The sequence below is a fragment of the Magnolia sinica genome, chromosome 6 (genome assembly GCF_029962835.1).
Source record: "Magnolia sinica isolate HGM2019 chromosome 6, MsV1, whole genome shotgun sequence".
NCBI classification, from domain to species: Eukaryota; Viridiplantae; Streptophyta; class Magnoliopsida; order Magnoliales; family Magnoliaceae; genus Magnolia; species Magnolia sinica.
This window is the reverse complement of record NC_080578.1, coordinates 90,975,848-90,991,061: the sequence shown is the minus strand read 5'-3', so window position 1 is coordinate 90,991,061 and position 15,214 is coordinate 90,975,848. Positions and strand designations below refer to the sequence as shown.

General features: G+C 40.9%; 1 protein-coding gene across 1 annotated transcript; it reads right to left on the bottom strand.

Moving 5' to 3' along the window:
* Window positions 1-5,770: 5,770 nt before the first annotated feature.
* On the bottom strand, window positions 5,771-9,878 carry LOC131249054 (protein STAY-GREEN homolog, chloroplastic-like). The gene is made up of 4 exons (XM_058249617.1): window positions 9,684-9,878; window positions 9,367-9,540; window positions 8,202-8,369; window positions 5,771-7,107 (listed from the first exon to the last, which is right to left on the bottom strand). The coding sequence occupies exons 1-4, from the start codon at window positions 9,810-9,812 to the stop codon at window positions 6,781-6,783; spliced, it is 798 nt and encodes a 265-aa protein (XP_058105600.1). The 5' UTR covers window positions 9,813-9,878; the 3' UTR covers window positions 5,771-6,780.
* Window positions 9,879-15,214: the final 5,336 nt, after the last annotated feature.

Genomic DNA, 15,214 nt, shown 5'->3' with positions numbered 1-15,214 from the left:
ATAGTTCATATGGTGTTTTTTCAGAAGATTTAGAAGGAATCCTATTTAGAATATAACAAGCAGATAGAATTGCTTCTCCCCACATATTTGAGGGTAAGCCAGAACTATTTAACATAGCATTCATCATCTCTTTTAGAGTTCTATTCTTACGTTCTGCTATTCCATTCTGTTCTGGTGTATAAGGAGCTGTAGTTTCGTGAACTATTCCATTCTTTTCACATAATTCTCTAAATTGAGAAGATTCATATTCACCTCCTCTATCTGTTCTAAGTCTTTTAATTTTTATATTTAACTGATTTTCAACTTCAATTTTGTATTTAGAAAAAGCATCTAAAGCTTCGTCTTTGTTTCTTAATAGATAGACTCTAGTGAACCTAGAGTAATCATCTACAAAAGTTATGTAATATCTTTTTCCACCTCTAGACATATGATTTCTAAAATCACCTAAGTCACTGTGTATTAACTCTAATAGAACAGATGATCTTTCTATTTGTTTAAAGGGTTTTCTAATGAATTTTGATTCGACACATGTTTCACATTTGTCAAATTCTTCATTAGATATATTAGGTAATAAACCTAATCTTTTCATTTTCTTCAAAGATGTTATATTCACATGACCTAATCTACTATGCCATAGATAACAAGGTTCAACGGTATAAACAGAACTGAATGTCTTCTTATTATTATCATTGGATACATTTATAATGAATAAGCCATCGCTACAGTACCCCTTACCAACAAAAGTTCCATTCTTAGTCATTACAAGCTTATCTGAATCAAATACTAACTTAACACCAGCCTTATTGAGGAGTGAACCAGAGACCAAGTTTCTTCTAATGTCGGGCACATGCAGGACATCATTCAACATTAGAGTCTTTCCAGAAGTGAGTTTCAGAAGTACTTTCCCTTTCCCTACAACTGGAGACGTTCTAGCATTACCCATGAACACCTGTTCATCATCTCCTGATACTTGATAGGAGGTAAACATGCTACGATCCTTGCACACGTGCCTAGTTGCACCAATGTTGTCCAGTACCCACTCCAAGTTGTTTACAAGGAAGACTTCGACACCACGGCTACTATCATTTCGGAAACGGATGTTTTTGTAAGATTAGCTTGCGGCTTATCTTTGTTTTTCTTAAGCTGCAGGTTTTGACATGATGCCCAGGCTTTCCACAGTTGTAGCAGTTTCCTTTTTTCTTGAATTGATTGTTTGCATTCTTCTTTTTGAGCCTGCATTCATTTGCATAATGTCCAGGTTTGCCACAGTTATGACAGTTGCCCTTTTTCTTATTATTTGCCCGACTTGATTCCACAAGATTCGCCTTTGAATCTATCTCATTTTTATTTTCTTTTTGGTCCCTGATTCTATTGGCCTCCTCTATTCGTATGTGTACGATAGTGGTTTCCAAAGAAATACCGTTCTTTTTATGTTTCATTCTATTCTTATATTCTTTCCAGGAGGGCGGTAACTTTTCTATTAGTGCTCCTGACAGAAATACTTCATCCAACTTAATTCCTTCTGTCGATAGTTCATGAACTAGACTTTGAAAATCATGAATCTGATTTGTGACAGGTGTATCGTCTGTCACTTCATAATGAAGGAAATTAGCAATTGCATGTTTCTTAGCGCCTGCATCTTCTAATATGTATTTCTTTTCCAAAGCAGTCCATATGTCTTTAGCAGACACGTAAGAAGCATACACGTCATATAGTTCGTTGGATAAAGAATTTAGAATATAATTTTTACAATTATTTTCATCATTATTCAATTTGATTTCTTGGATCTATAGTAAATGATTCAGATAAAATGTATGAAACTTTCGGGGTGGTCAGAGCGAACATCAATTTCTGTTTCCACCGTTTAAATGATTGTCAAGTAACGGTTCGATTTTGGCTAACTCAGTAGAAGCATTTACTGTTACTGTAGCCATAGTCTATGTAATTCAACAAAATTCGATTTCAAGATTGTTGGAATATTTAGTTGAATTAAATAGACTATTAAAAATTGAGAACCAAAAAAAAGAAAATAAATTTTGAGAAAGAAGAACTTATTGAATGAGTCGAGGCGTGACTGAGTCACTCGGCTTGAAATCGAATTTGCTCCCCTTGGACAGCGTCCCAAGTGCAACAGGTTTCCAGAAACTGGCCTCCGTGATACAACGACTATGACCCGATCCCAGCGGTGCACTCACTGTACACGGGCTCGAACCACTTGCAGTTTAATCCGAAAGTGCTGAGTTGACTCAGCGATGAACTCAGTAGAAAATTGCTTAAAACCGAATATCAGAGAGCGTTTTATAAGAGAAGAATTTTTCGTATATATGAAACTGGAATCGGTTGTCTTTATATAGACTCCGAAGTGGTGCATAAGCACCCTTTTCAAAAGGTTAGGTCCGTTGGGTTTAAACCCAACAGAGGCGACCAACCGGAAGGGACGCATCTCTCTGGTTTAAAACAAAAAGGCGCAAGTGCGAGTACACTCCCGCATATACAGTCCTGCGAGTACCCATATACACACCCACACGAGTACACTCACACCGCACCCGCACCCGCACCCGCACCCGCACCCGCGCCCAGCCCAGCCCGTCCCGTCGCGTCGCGCACGCGCACGCGCACACGGACACGGACTCGGACTTGGCTCGGCTCGGCTCGGCACGGCACGGCTCGGCTCGGCGCGCGCGCGCGTGTGTGGTTAATGGCATAGATTAGAGCTATTGGCATACCCCTCCACAGGACCAAATTCACATGCCCCCTGAAAGGGGCTCAAGCCCTAGGCAAAAAGACTATCTTATAAACAAGATAGTTTACCTTTTCAAATCCGATGTGGGACAAAACCCACAACACAAAAGTACTTCAACTTTTCAAAATTGGAGGGAAATTACCGAAAATTTGAAAATTCAAATTTTAATGCTATTTTAAAACAAATACAACACAACTCGGCTTGGCCACTAGTTGACCCCATTCGAACTCGGCTCGGCTTGGTCCTCGAGCCTGACTGGCCAGCTCAGCTCGGTTCGGTTCGGTCAGTAGCTCAGGCCAGTTGGAGTCGAGTTTGAGCCAAGATCGAGCTTGTGCGGCATTTTCACAAACACATAGAATGCACTTTTAATTTCTTACTATAAGAAAACAGCAGCATTTATTTACAAGTATTTCATTAAACACCTCATACGCAACATCAAAAAAAAAAAAAAAAAAAGATATTTATTTTATATACATACCTTTTTTTTATTTTCGGGTTATCTTGTTAGTACACACCCATGTCACTACACACACTCTATGTTAGCCACCCCTGTTAGGGATCGATACCAAGACCTCAAGTGTTGAAACGAGGTATCTTTCAACACTTCGTTGAGTCATTTCATCAAACATATGGTAAGCAACATCAATATCAACGTGACTGAGTCACTGAATTGGTTTGATCTGAGTCCGATTCAAGTTAGGTTCGATACGAGTTGAGCTCGAGCAAGCTCAAACTCAGTTGAAATTTTTTTCAAAATATGTACTCAAAGAAGCTTGAACTCAGTTTTAAACCGAGTCAAATCGAGCTTTTTGAAGTCGAGTTGAGTCAAGTGAGCTAACCCGTTCGTGTACAACCCTAGTTGCATGTGCCCCATCACAAAGATATACTTCTACCTGAGGCTGTGTAGAGCATGCAAACATGTCCGTGGAAAATCCATTCCGTTCATCTAATTTTAAAGACCACAATAGTATAGGAATATAAAAATTAGGCATATCTAAAACTCAGCTGCGCCGTACCATGTCAAACAATGGGAATTGAACGCATGGAGAAGACAGAAGTTATGTATTAGGATGATATTTCTTCATACTGTTTATCTGAGTGGTAATAACTATATGAACGGTTTGGATGGCAGATAAACATCAAGGTCAGCTCCAGGAAGGTTTCAACAGTAAAAATTTCATTTCCCACTGTTGGTAGTGACCCACCTAAGTTTTGGATCTGCCTGATTTTTATTATCCTATCCTACTGTGGTCTTTAAAAACAGATGGATAGTGGAATTTTCACTGAAATCTCTGTGGGCCCACACAGCCCTTGGCACAGGTATATCCATGTGCCCGGGCATGCAATCCGCTATCCTTGCATTCTACAGGAAACAGTGTTGATTGATCGTTAATGGGTCACAAAAGTTTCGGATCAAGCTGATATTTCTTATTTCCCTTCATCCAGGCCTATATTATCTTATCATCAGATTGGATGGTAAATAAACATTATGTAAACTTTAAGGTGCACCCTAAGAAGTTTTTAATGGTAGGATGGTCAATCACCATTGTTTCTCATGGTATATTCCACCTGATAATCGGATCTGCTTCATTTTTTTTTTTTGGGTAATTCACTAAAATGATTTGGAAAAACGGATGGACGGCGTGGATAGATAATACATATATTAAGGTGGCCCCACAGTAAGTAAACCACACCATAAGGATGCCTACTATTGAAACCTTCTTAGGGTCCACCGTGTTCTTAATTTATTTGTCATCCAACAATGTTGAGATGGTCATATACAATTGGATGTAGTGGGAAAAAAAAAATCACCTTAATCCAAAATTTCTGTGACCCATAAGAAGTTTCTAAAGGTAGAAATTTAATCTTCACTGTGCGGTCCACTTGAGCTTTGGATCTTCCTTATTTTTAGGTTCCTGTTCTAAAATAATATGAAAAAAATAAATGAACGGTGTGAATGAAATCCATACATGACGTAGGCCCCTCCGAGCCTAGTCTGTCCCGAGCTCGGAGCAGGTGGGGCTAGTACCTGATCCGCGCCCCTGCGTGAGAGGTTATGATTATTGAGTCTCGTGCATCAGAAAATTGTTCAGAGGACAAGTGCCCTACTTGCAAAGTAATCCAGACCGTCCAAATCACCGACTCATACAATGTATACGGAGCATAACAAAAAACTAGGGCGAGGCCTCAGTGGATCCCTGACTATGGGGCCCACCTAGATGTATGTGACTTACATCCACGCCGTCCATCGTTTTTAAAGCTCATTTTAGGGCATGATCCCACAATAAAGAAGATCAAAATCTTAGGTGGACCACACCATAGGAAACAGTGATAATTGAACATCCACCATTAAAAACTTCTCAGGGGCCACCAGAACCTTTTATTATGCATCCAACTGGTTGATAGGGTAAAAAAGACCTGGATGAAGGGACCAAAGAAATACCAGCTTGATCCCAAACTTTTATGGCCCACAAGAAGCTTTTAACGGCCACTCACCAATATTTCCTTTAGTGTGGTGCAAGTGACAGTTGGATCTGCTTCATTTTTGGATTCGTGCCCTAAAATGGGCTGTCAAAACGTATGGACGGCGTGGATGTAAGGAACATACATCAAGGTGGCCCCCATAGTCAGGAGTCGATCCGGATTCCCCTAAAAAATAGCAGCCGCACCGACACGTTGGATAGGACGTGTACGTCGCAAACATGTATATGACGTGTACATGGTATGATCCAATGGACAGGTCTACCCTCGCACCCATCAGATGATCGTAGCCTTCATAAGTGGGATGTATTTCATCCATTGTGGGGCCCACCTGATAAAGGGTCCGATATTGCAGTACATGTTCCACGTGCATATATGATGGGTACATGACAAATAACCCATTAAAATCAGGTTGATTTGTTTCAAATCATGTCACCCATAGACACCCAAACAACAGACAGCACTGTCCACACGCTTGTACCGATACGTAGTGTAACTACCATACACCGTTTTCATTACAGCTATGATCATCGTAAAATAATCACATCCATCCAATCCTGTCCACACAGCTCTCCTTTCGTTCATTGACCGTGTAAAATACAATGGTACAATACGGTGGATCGTTCTCTTTAATAATACATGTATGTCCCATACCTTGACATTTTCCCAAATGAATATAAACCATTGATCGGTTTTCTTTTCAATTTCCATTTGATCATGTCCGTCGCTTAAGTGGTTTGGTTGTTCAATCAGTGTAACTTTCTTCATATAAATAGGGATCCACAATTTGAATGGTGTTGCATGTTCCACGTGTGCTGTGGGTATATCACGAGTATGATCCATGATGCACTGCCGGAGCGTTTCATAGGAAACGGATTGGCTACTACCCTGCCACCAGCCAATGGCTGATGGTCAGTGCTCTGTGGGCCGCCCGTGATGTACGTGTTTCATCCATTCCGTCCATCTATTTTTCTAGATCATTTTATAGTATAAAACCAAAAATGAGTCGTATCCCAATCTCAAGTGGACCACATTACAGGAAACGTGTGTTGAATGAACATCAACCATTAAAAACTTTTTGGGGGCCATAAAATTTTTGGATCAAGCTGATATCGTATGTATGACCTAATCAACAGATTGGATGTCAAATAAACAGTACAGTGGGCCTTATGAGGATTTTAATGGTGGATATCCAATCAATACTTTTTTCCTATGGTGTGGTCCACCAGAGATTTATATCCCTCTAATTTTTGGTTTCCAGCACTAAAATGATCTGTAAAAATGGATGAACGGCATGGATGAAACACATACATCATGGTAGGGCCCACTGAGCACCGACCATCAGCCACTGGGCTAGTGGCAGAGGGAGTAGCCAATCCGTTTCCCGTTTCATAATCAGTCAAAAGGAGAAACTGTGAAGGGTAGTCGCAGAGACGTTTGCAAGATCCAGCCGTTCATCGAGCGGTCTTGTCAGCCACAAGTTAATTGGCCACAAATCGACGGTTGTTTTCTAGCGGATTATTTCTGATCGTGCATGTGTGCGAGTGCACTCATGATCAACATCTGATGGCTGGTTCTAAGCATTGATGGGCCATCTCATCATCAAAATCTAAGGGCCATGGGATCAGACTCATCTTAGGAAAACAACACGTGCACCGCACCCTGCATGGCCGTGGCCTGGCCCTACTGTTCTTGGGCGCCTTCCCAAACTGGCTTTTCATTGATTCTCCACCTTCAGATGCTGCATCTTTGAGTGGGCCCCAACATTCCACTTGGTTGTACTCTGCTAGATTGGAATGGAAGTAGACCCAAACAGGAGTTTCTTTCAGCTCTGGGTAATTTCTGAAGAGATGCCCATCTCCATGTGCAATTGCCTTCAAAACCTGCTTACGTGTGAGACATTACCATAGTAAGTAATTGATAGTAAAAAATGATTCTATCCTACACGCGCAGTCATACATGCCAACGAGGCACATGTGTAACAAGATCGAAGTCGTTCATCACGCAGTATCTGCCTCCTTGGTATCTTGGACCCGAATATCAGGCCAGTCGCTGATTGTGCACTAGCTAGAAATGGACGGTTGAAGAACAGACCAACGGTCAATGTTCAAATTACAAGACTTGATGAGCGAACTAGCTTTATTTTCTGGGCAGGAAAATTTTATGGAACAACTAACCCGATGAACGGCTTGGATGCCTCATCCAACGCTGGAACATGAGCCTAGGAGTGCATGTAGGATTATCAATTTTCTTGGATGTACCACGTGATGCTATGTAGCCACCTAGCTGGTGTCAAAGTTCTGTGGGGCCCATCATGATGTATATATTTTATCCATACTGTCCATCCATTTTTCAGCTCACTTTCAGGTATGAGACCAAAAACGAGACAGATCCAACTCTTAGGTAGACCACACCAAAGGAAGTAGTGGGGGAATGAATGCTTACCGTTGAAAGACTTTTGGGGGTCACGGAAGTTTTGGATCAATCTGATATTTGTGTTTTCACTTCATCCAGGCTTGTGTGACTTTAACAACGGGTTGGATGGAAAATAGTGGGCCTAGGAAGTTTTTAATGGTGGACATTTAGTGAACACTGTTTTCCTGTGGTGTGGTCCACCTAAGATTTGGATCTTACACATTTTTGGGTTCATGCACTAAAATGGTCTCTCAAAATGGATGGACGGCGTGGATAAAACAGATACGTCGTGGTTCGCCCACAGAGCTTTAACACCGGCTAGCTGGCTGGTGTTGGGGTCACCAGGTGGGCTCAATCACGGGAGGGGCCATACCGTGTTTTTTTCCCATATTGGGATCCTATCAATGCAAGAAAAAAGACAATTACAAGCAATGGTCTATGTTTAACAGGGACCAAATCGGATGGTTAAGATCATCAGATGGACGTTACGAACGGTTTGGATAATGTGATTATAGACAGATGAAGCCTATCAGTAGTGTAATATAGAAGTTTAGATACATACCACAGGGAGTTCCTTGCGGAAGATATTGCGTCTGAGATTGGCAATGAGATCAAGGAAGAAATGCTGTCCACTGATGTGGCAATGGACGTGGAGCGACATCAACCCTTGGATTTTCTTCCACTCGGCAACCACCTCGTCCCTTTGAAATCTATGGTACCATCCTTGTAACTGATAAAACCATACATGTTGAAGGGTTAGCTTTTGTCCATTTGAAGGCTAGCTCATCATATCAATGGTTTTGATCAATGAAACATGGGCCTCTATTGCCACTAACGGAAATGTGCGGCCCCATACCGCCCACAGGGATTGTTGGATTATCTTAACCGTCCATCATCTAGGTGCTATTCTAATGGGCCATTGTCCAATAACTATAGTACTCGAAGGATGACTCCCACCATTGATTGGTGTGGTGAAATATTAGTAGTCATTCAAAATTGTCTTTTCAACAATCCACACTCAGCATGAGTTTCTTATGGTAGACTGCATGGACCTACAGTATAGATGGTTTAGATCATCAGATCATCTCTACATGTGGGACCCAATTGGGGCTGTGATACAAGCAGACGCGGTTTGGCTAGCGATCCCAATACCAGCCAGCCAGCTGCTGTCAAAGCTCTGTGGGCCCTACCATGATGTGTGTTTTATCCACGCCGTCCAAACGTTTTTTCAGCTCATTTTATGGCATGAGCCTAAAATTGAGTCAGGTCAAAATCTCAGGTGGATCACACTTTAGGAAACCGTGAGGATTGAATGATTACCATTGAAAACTTTTTGAGGACCGCAGAGGTTTTGGATAAAGATGATATTTGTGTTTTCCCTTAATTCAGGCCTGTATGACCTAATATACAGGTTGGATGGAAAATAAACATTACAGTGGGCCCTAGGAAGTTTTTAATGTTGGACATTCAATCATACTATTTTCCGGTGGTGTGGTCCACCTGAGATTTGGATCCAGTTAAATTTTGAGTCATGCCATAAAATGATCTGGAAAAATGGATGGACGGAGTGGATAAAATATGTACATCATGGTGGGTCCCACGGAGCTTTAACACCAGGTAGTAGCTGGCTGGTGTTGGGATGATCACCATCCAAACCGCATCCGATACAAGCAAATCTCTCTCTCTCTCTCTCTCTCTCTCTCTCTCTCTCTCTCTCTCTCTCTTACTTGGGTCTGATTGATTGTTTGAGAGATGGTGAGGGTGAGCTTAGAAGAGATGTCGCAGTGTGTAAGCGTGTAAGTTCTTGAAATGCTTCCAGGATGCTTCTCTTCATCTACTCCCAACAACATTACACTCAGCTTCGATGATTCAAATACCGTTGGCCCGAAAAGCCGAGCAACCTATACAAAAATCCCAAAAAAAGAAAAAAAAAAAATAATAAAATAATAAATAAAATCCAAAATCCTTGGCTGCTCACCATCTTTTGTATGGACATGAAAAAACAAAGGGACCCAAGAAAGAAAAGCCGGTGAAAAGACTCTACCGGAAGAGCTGCGACCGATCGACGAGTCTTGGGTTTGTTTTGGTTTTGTTCAAGGAAAAAAGAGCTTCTTCTCTTTGTAGGATGTGGTTTTGTGAGCGTAGGGAGGAGAAAGGATGCAGCAAAAGCCATGTTTGGATGAGAAACTTAGAAGAGAATGGAGGGAGATTTAAAGAGAGAGAACGAGAGAATGGTATGGTCCACCTTATAATTGAATCCGTTTCATTAAGGACCTCACCGTCGGATTGGCTGGTGTACCACACACCAGCTATAAAGCTGATGTATTGACGTATGCAAGTTCTGTGGATCCCATCATGAAGTATGTCTTATATCCAAACTGTTTATCCATTTAGCGAGCTCGCTAAAAATAAGACAGATGTAACGGTCAAGTAGACCACAGTACAAAAAGCAGCGGGGATTGAACGTCTACCATTGAAACCCTTTTGAAATCACAGAAGTTACGGATCAATATGAAATTTGTTTTTCCTCTTCGTCCAAGTATTTGTGACCTTATCAACGATTGGATGGAAAATAAATAGTTGCTATTTTTGGTAGGGTACATTTGAGCTTCGAATATGATTCATGTTTTTTTATCTAATGCTCTAAAAAGATCTCAAAAAAATGGAATTAACCGTGTAGATATAATAAATACATCATTGTATGGGTTATGTAACTTTGATCTCCTTTTAATTGTTCATACAATTTGGTGCTCGAGGAGCGTCGGCGCTCGTCTTCACATGACGTATCTACCCTAGCTATATTGCTACCCGCTGCGTGGTACACCAGCCAATCCGCTTCCACCGTCTGGACGCCGATTGCGTCCTACCCCGCAGGGACAGTATTCCGTCCGGGCAGGGCTCTATGCGGCTCACCGTGATGTCAGTATTTTATACACGTTGTTCATTACTTTTTGCAAATCATTTTAACTTATAAGTCAAAAACATGAGGCAGATTTTATTTTTTATTTTTTATGTTTTTTTACACTCACCCCACCCCCCACACTCACGCTAGTGGACTTTCAACGCCTATGGGTACTTGAACCCTTGACTGGCAGTTGAAACTCCAGGGAGTGTACCACCCAAGCAAGAGTAAGTACTCAAGCAAGAGTAACACTGGAGGTCTTGGTATCGATCCGTGGTGGGGGTGGCTAACATGGAGTGTGTGTACTGACATGGGTGTGTACTAACAAGCTAACCTTTAAAAAAAAACAAAAAAAAAGTAAGGACCGAAGGCAGTTAAATGGCGTAAGTAAATCACAAAGTAACGTCCACCGTTAAAAATGTTTTGGGAGCTGGAGAAGTTTCAGATCAAGCTGATATTAGTTTTTTCACTTCATCAATATCTACGTGGCCTTATGAATAGGTTTTACAGTGAAAAAACATCTAAGTAGCCATTAGAAGGATTTTAACTGTGGGTGTCATGATCACTGTAACTTCTTTTGGTGTGGTGGCTTTTTATCTACAAAGTTTTTAGGATAATTCCTTAAAATGATCCGAGAAAAGCTATTAAAGGCGCGGATAAAACACTTACCTCACGGTGGGCCTATAGAGCCCCGCCCGGACGGTTATCTGTCCAGGTCGGGCCAGGAGGCAGTCCGCGTCCCACCTAATACGCTCAGAGTGCGTGTGGAACGGAAGCGGAATGCGTCTTGCCTTACCCCTGCCATGTACAGAGTGCGTGTGGAACGGAAGCGGATTGCGTCTTACCACTGCCATGTACCGCTGGGAACGGGTAGGAGATTTTAGTAGCTACCGTGATGTATGTGTCTTATCCATACCGTCCATTCAATTTTTTGTATCATTTTAAGATATAATCCAAAATTTTGTATCATTTTAAGATATAATCCAAAAAATGAGGGAGATTCAAGACTCAAGTGAACTAGACAATAGGGATTAAAATCTTATCATTGAAAATTTCTTGGGGGTACATGAGTTTTGGATGGAGCTGATATTTGTGTTTTCTCTTCATGCAGGTCCATGTAACTTTATGAATAGGTTGGATGGCAAATAAACATCACGGTGGGACTTAGAAAGTTTTCAACGGTGAAAATCATTCTCACCGTTTCTTCCCGTGGTGTGGTCCATTTGAGCTTTGATCTGCCTACTTTTTTTTTTATACTTTAAAATGATACGAAAAAAATGAATGAACGGTGTGGATAAGACCCATACATGACGGTGGCCACTCGAAGCTCCGATCCGTTCCCAGCTGGAGACGGACGGGAGTAGGACGTAATCCCCGTCCGTATGGAGCGAGACGTGTGGAGTAAGCCAACCTCTTTATGATGATGACGTGAAAATAGCTGTTGGATTGATGGGACTGAAGGATCTCACCCATCCTCTCTTTCAAGTACTTGAAAATAAAACGCTAAAAACGTTGTTTTTTCTTGAAAGCAACTGAGTTCCTTTCATACGTGGGGTTTGAACATTATATCACCGTCCAATACATACAATCCTTTCATACGTAGGGTTTGAACATTTATATCACCATCCAATACGTTGTATGTAAACACGAGTTCTCAGAAACAGAAATCCCAACCACTCATCCAGTGGGACACAACGTCATGATAATAAAATCACCTGGTGCTGGTATGGCACACCGGGTCTGACTCTACAATAGGTTATTCTCATAGTGTGGCCCACCTTTTGGAGGGACCAGATATTCCACCCACATAACACATTGATATCCTCAAAATGGTGGTCACCCTCAGATTTTGCCACCAAATTTGAACCGCGCGCATATTGTATTACTTTTAATAATTAATTTTATGTCCGTCAATTGGACGGATAAGATTTCTTGATGGGTATGGTTTTAGATATGTTGTCCATCACAATTAGAGGTGTACACGAGTTGAACCGAGTCAAGCTTCAGCCACTAGCTAATCCCAACTTGAACTCGGCTCGGCTTCGGTCATTGAGCTTGACTAGTAAGCTCAGCTCGGTTTGATAAGTAACTAAGGCCAGTTCAAGTCAAAATCGAGCTAATTTCGCCTATGCATCATTTTCACAAACATATGAGCTACATCTTCAAATTTTCACCATATCTAAAACAATAGCATTGATTTTACAAGTATTTCATTAAACACTTTATATGCAACATAAAAATCAAGAAAAAATAATACTTGTTTCATATACATACCTTTCTTACCACCGGCCGACATTTCATTGTTTCATTTCATCAAATGCTTGGTGAGCAACATTAACATTAAAGTAATTGAGTTATTGGACTAATTCAATTTGAGCTGGGGTTTGATCTGAGTCGAGTAAAACAATTTTCGAGCTCAAAAAATCAACTCAACTTTAGTTTTGAACAAGTCAGATCAAGCTTTTTGGAGACGAGCGAGCTAACTGAGCTAACTCGGTTCGTGTACAGCCGTAATCACAATGTTCCTCGTAGCTTTGGTGGCCTTGATGATTGCACCGAGTCAATCATGAGTCACCACCATTTTGAAGATGGTAGTGAATTCTCCTAAGAGCCCGTCCGCCTTACATATATGTGGCATGTACCTCAAATCTGAGCCGTCTAGACTGGAAATCAATGTAGATTGGTGAGGCCCATGAAATTAGATTCATTAGATAACCATGACCTCTGACTATTGGATATCCGTTTCTCTAATTGGAAACGTTCACTAATTATTTTTTTATAGTTAGTTGTCGACAAACAGACCAGAAATTTTGGGTTGCGATCCAACTTAGGGTGGGCCCGCTATTTGAACTGTTCTGATTTGAGGTTCATGCCACGTGTAAGCAAGGGGCTTCATCTGACCTTAGCCAAAACACTCTAGAAGGATAGTGTCGGTAGGAGGTGGCTGATTAGTGGCCGGACCCTAATACCTTTCATGATAAACGTGCTTTGATCCACGTGACATTTGTCCTTTTGTTGGCCCAGCCATCTTATGGTCGGCGTCTAGGAGGGAAGGGTTTCGAGTCCTCAACTCGGTGGAAGAGCCCGAGGAGTTTCAACACGAAGTCTTTGGTTCGATACACACGGTTGGTGAAATCCCACAACAGCGTGCGTGTGTGTGTGTCGGGTGCGTGTGTGAAAAAAAAAAAAAAAAAAAAAGGCTTAGGTGTGTGTCGGGTGCGTGTGTGAAAAGAAAAAAAAGAAGCACTCCACCGTTAAAATCCTATAGGGCCCACCGTTATATATATATATATATATATATATATATATATATATATATATATATATATATATATATATATATATACTAGATCTCTTCCTTTTCAGTAGACTTGTGTGGTTATGCTTTATGTTCCAGGAAATTTCAGGCTGCGCATTTAAACTTGATTTAAGCGTATAAGTTTTGGATCAAGCTTATATTTGTGTTTTCCCTTCATCCATGTCTACCTGATCTTCTGAAGAGGTTGGATTATAAATAAACATCACTTTGGGTGCTACAAAGTTTTCAATGGTGGAAATCATTATTCCTATCGTTTCCTGTGATGTGGTCCACTTGAGCTTTGGATATGCTTCAATTATGGGCTCAACGCCTAAAATGAGCTGAAAAAAATGGATGAATGGCTTGGATAAATCACATACATTCACACTGGTCCCAATAGAGTTTACTCAATACAATAAAAGCATACTGAGTAACTCGGTACGCAATCCGATTTCGCCCGGGAGACACCAAGGATATGTATTGTATAACGTCCTGAATTTTCATTATTTTGGATTTTCAAAAAACCCTTGAAAATTTTTCGTTATAATTAGCTCGCGTTGTCACTAACTGACCCTTAATACTCGTGGTGAGCCTATACGTGGGGTGGTGGTAATAAAGAACTGCATAAATTTGATTAATCAACCATAGAAAGTTAACGAATCCGCTCAATCACTTAAACATCAAGTCTAATATTGTGATTTGTTCATCAAGGACCTAAATCTAGCTGACCTATCACTGACTAATCAAGATGATCACAACTAAATTAAAGATTTACTCAAAGCCAAGACAACTAGGGGTCGGATCGTAATTAACAAACCAAAGTGACTCAATTATCCATTTAACCTATGAACCAACGGTTTAGAGTAATTATAACTGAATCTTTATTTTCACTAATTACGAATAAGCCACACTATGAACATCGTTAATCTAAACTCTAATCATTACGCACAAGAAATCTTGATATCTAATTCATTAAAGAAATGCCCTGATTATTCAAACGAGTACTAGACCGCTCGTTAGTGGGCCACTAGTTTCAAAACTATAGAATAATGTCTGTCTCACTAGGCTTAACGCCCATCACGAGTGACAAACTAAGAAAGTGCCTAAAACTTTTCAACTTGGTTCAGAAGCCAAGTGTTTACAACGTGCGAATTCCTTAGACTGAAATCTGAAACTCAAGTGAAATAAACTTTCCGCTCTTTCACGAAGTTGTAGCTTTCCGATTGTTAGATCGCAACCAAACTCAAAGCATGAGTTAAAGAAATATCCCTACTCATATCTGTGTAGTCGCGACCCCGATCAATCATCGACGACCATCTATCGTAAGTGGGCCCCACGGTTTATCAAAGCGTCTGATTGTCACCAAATTTGTTAT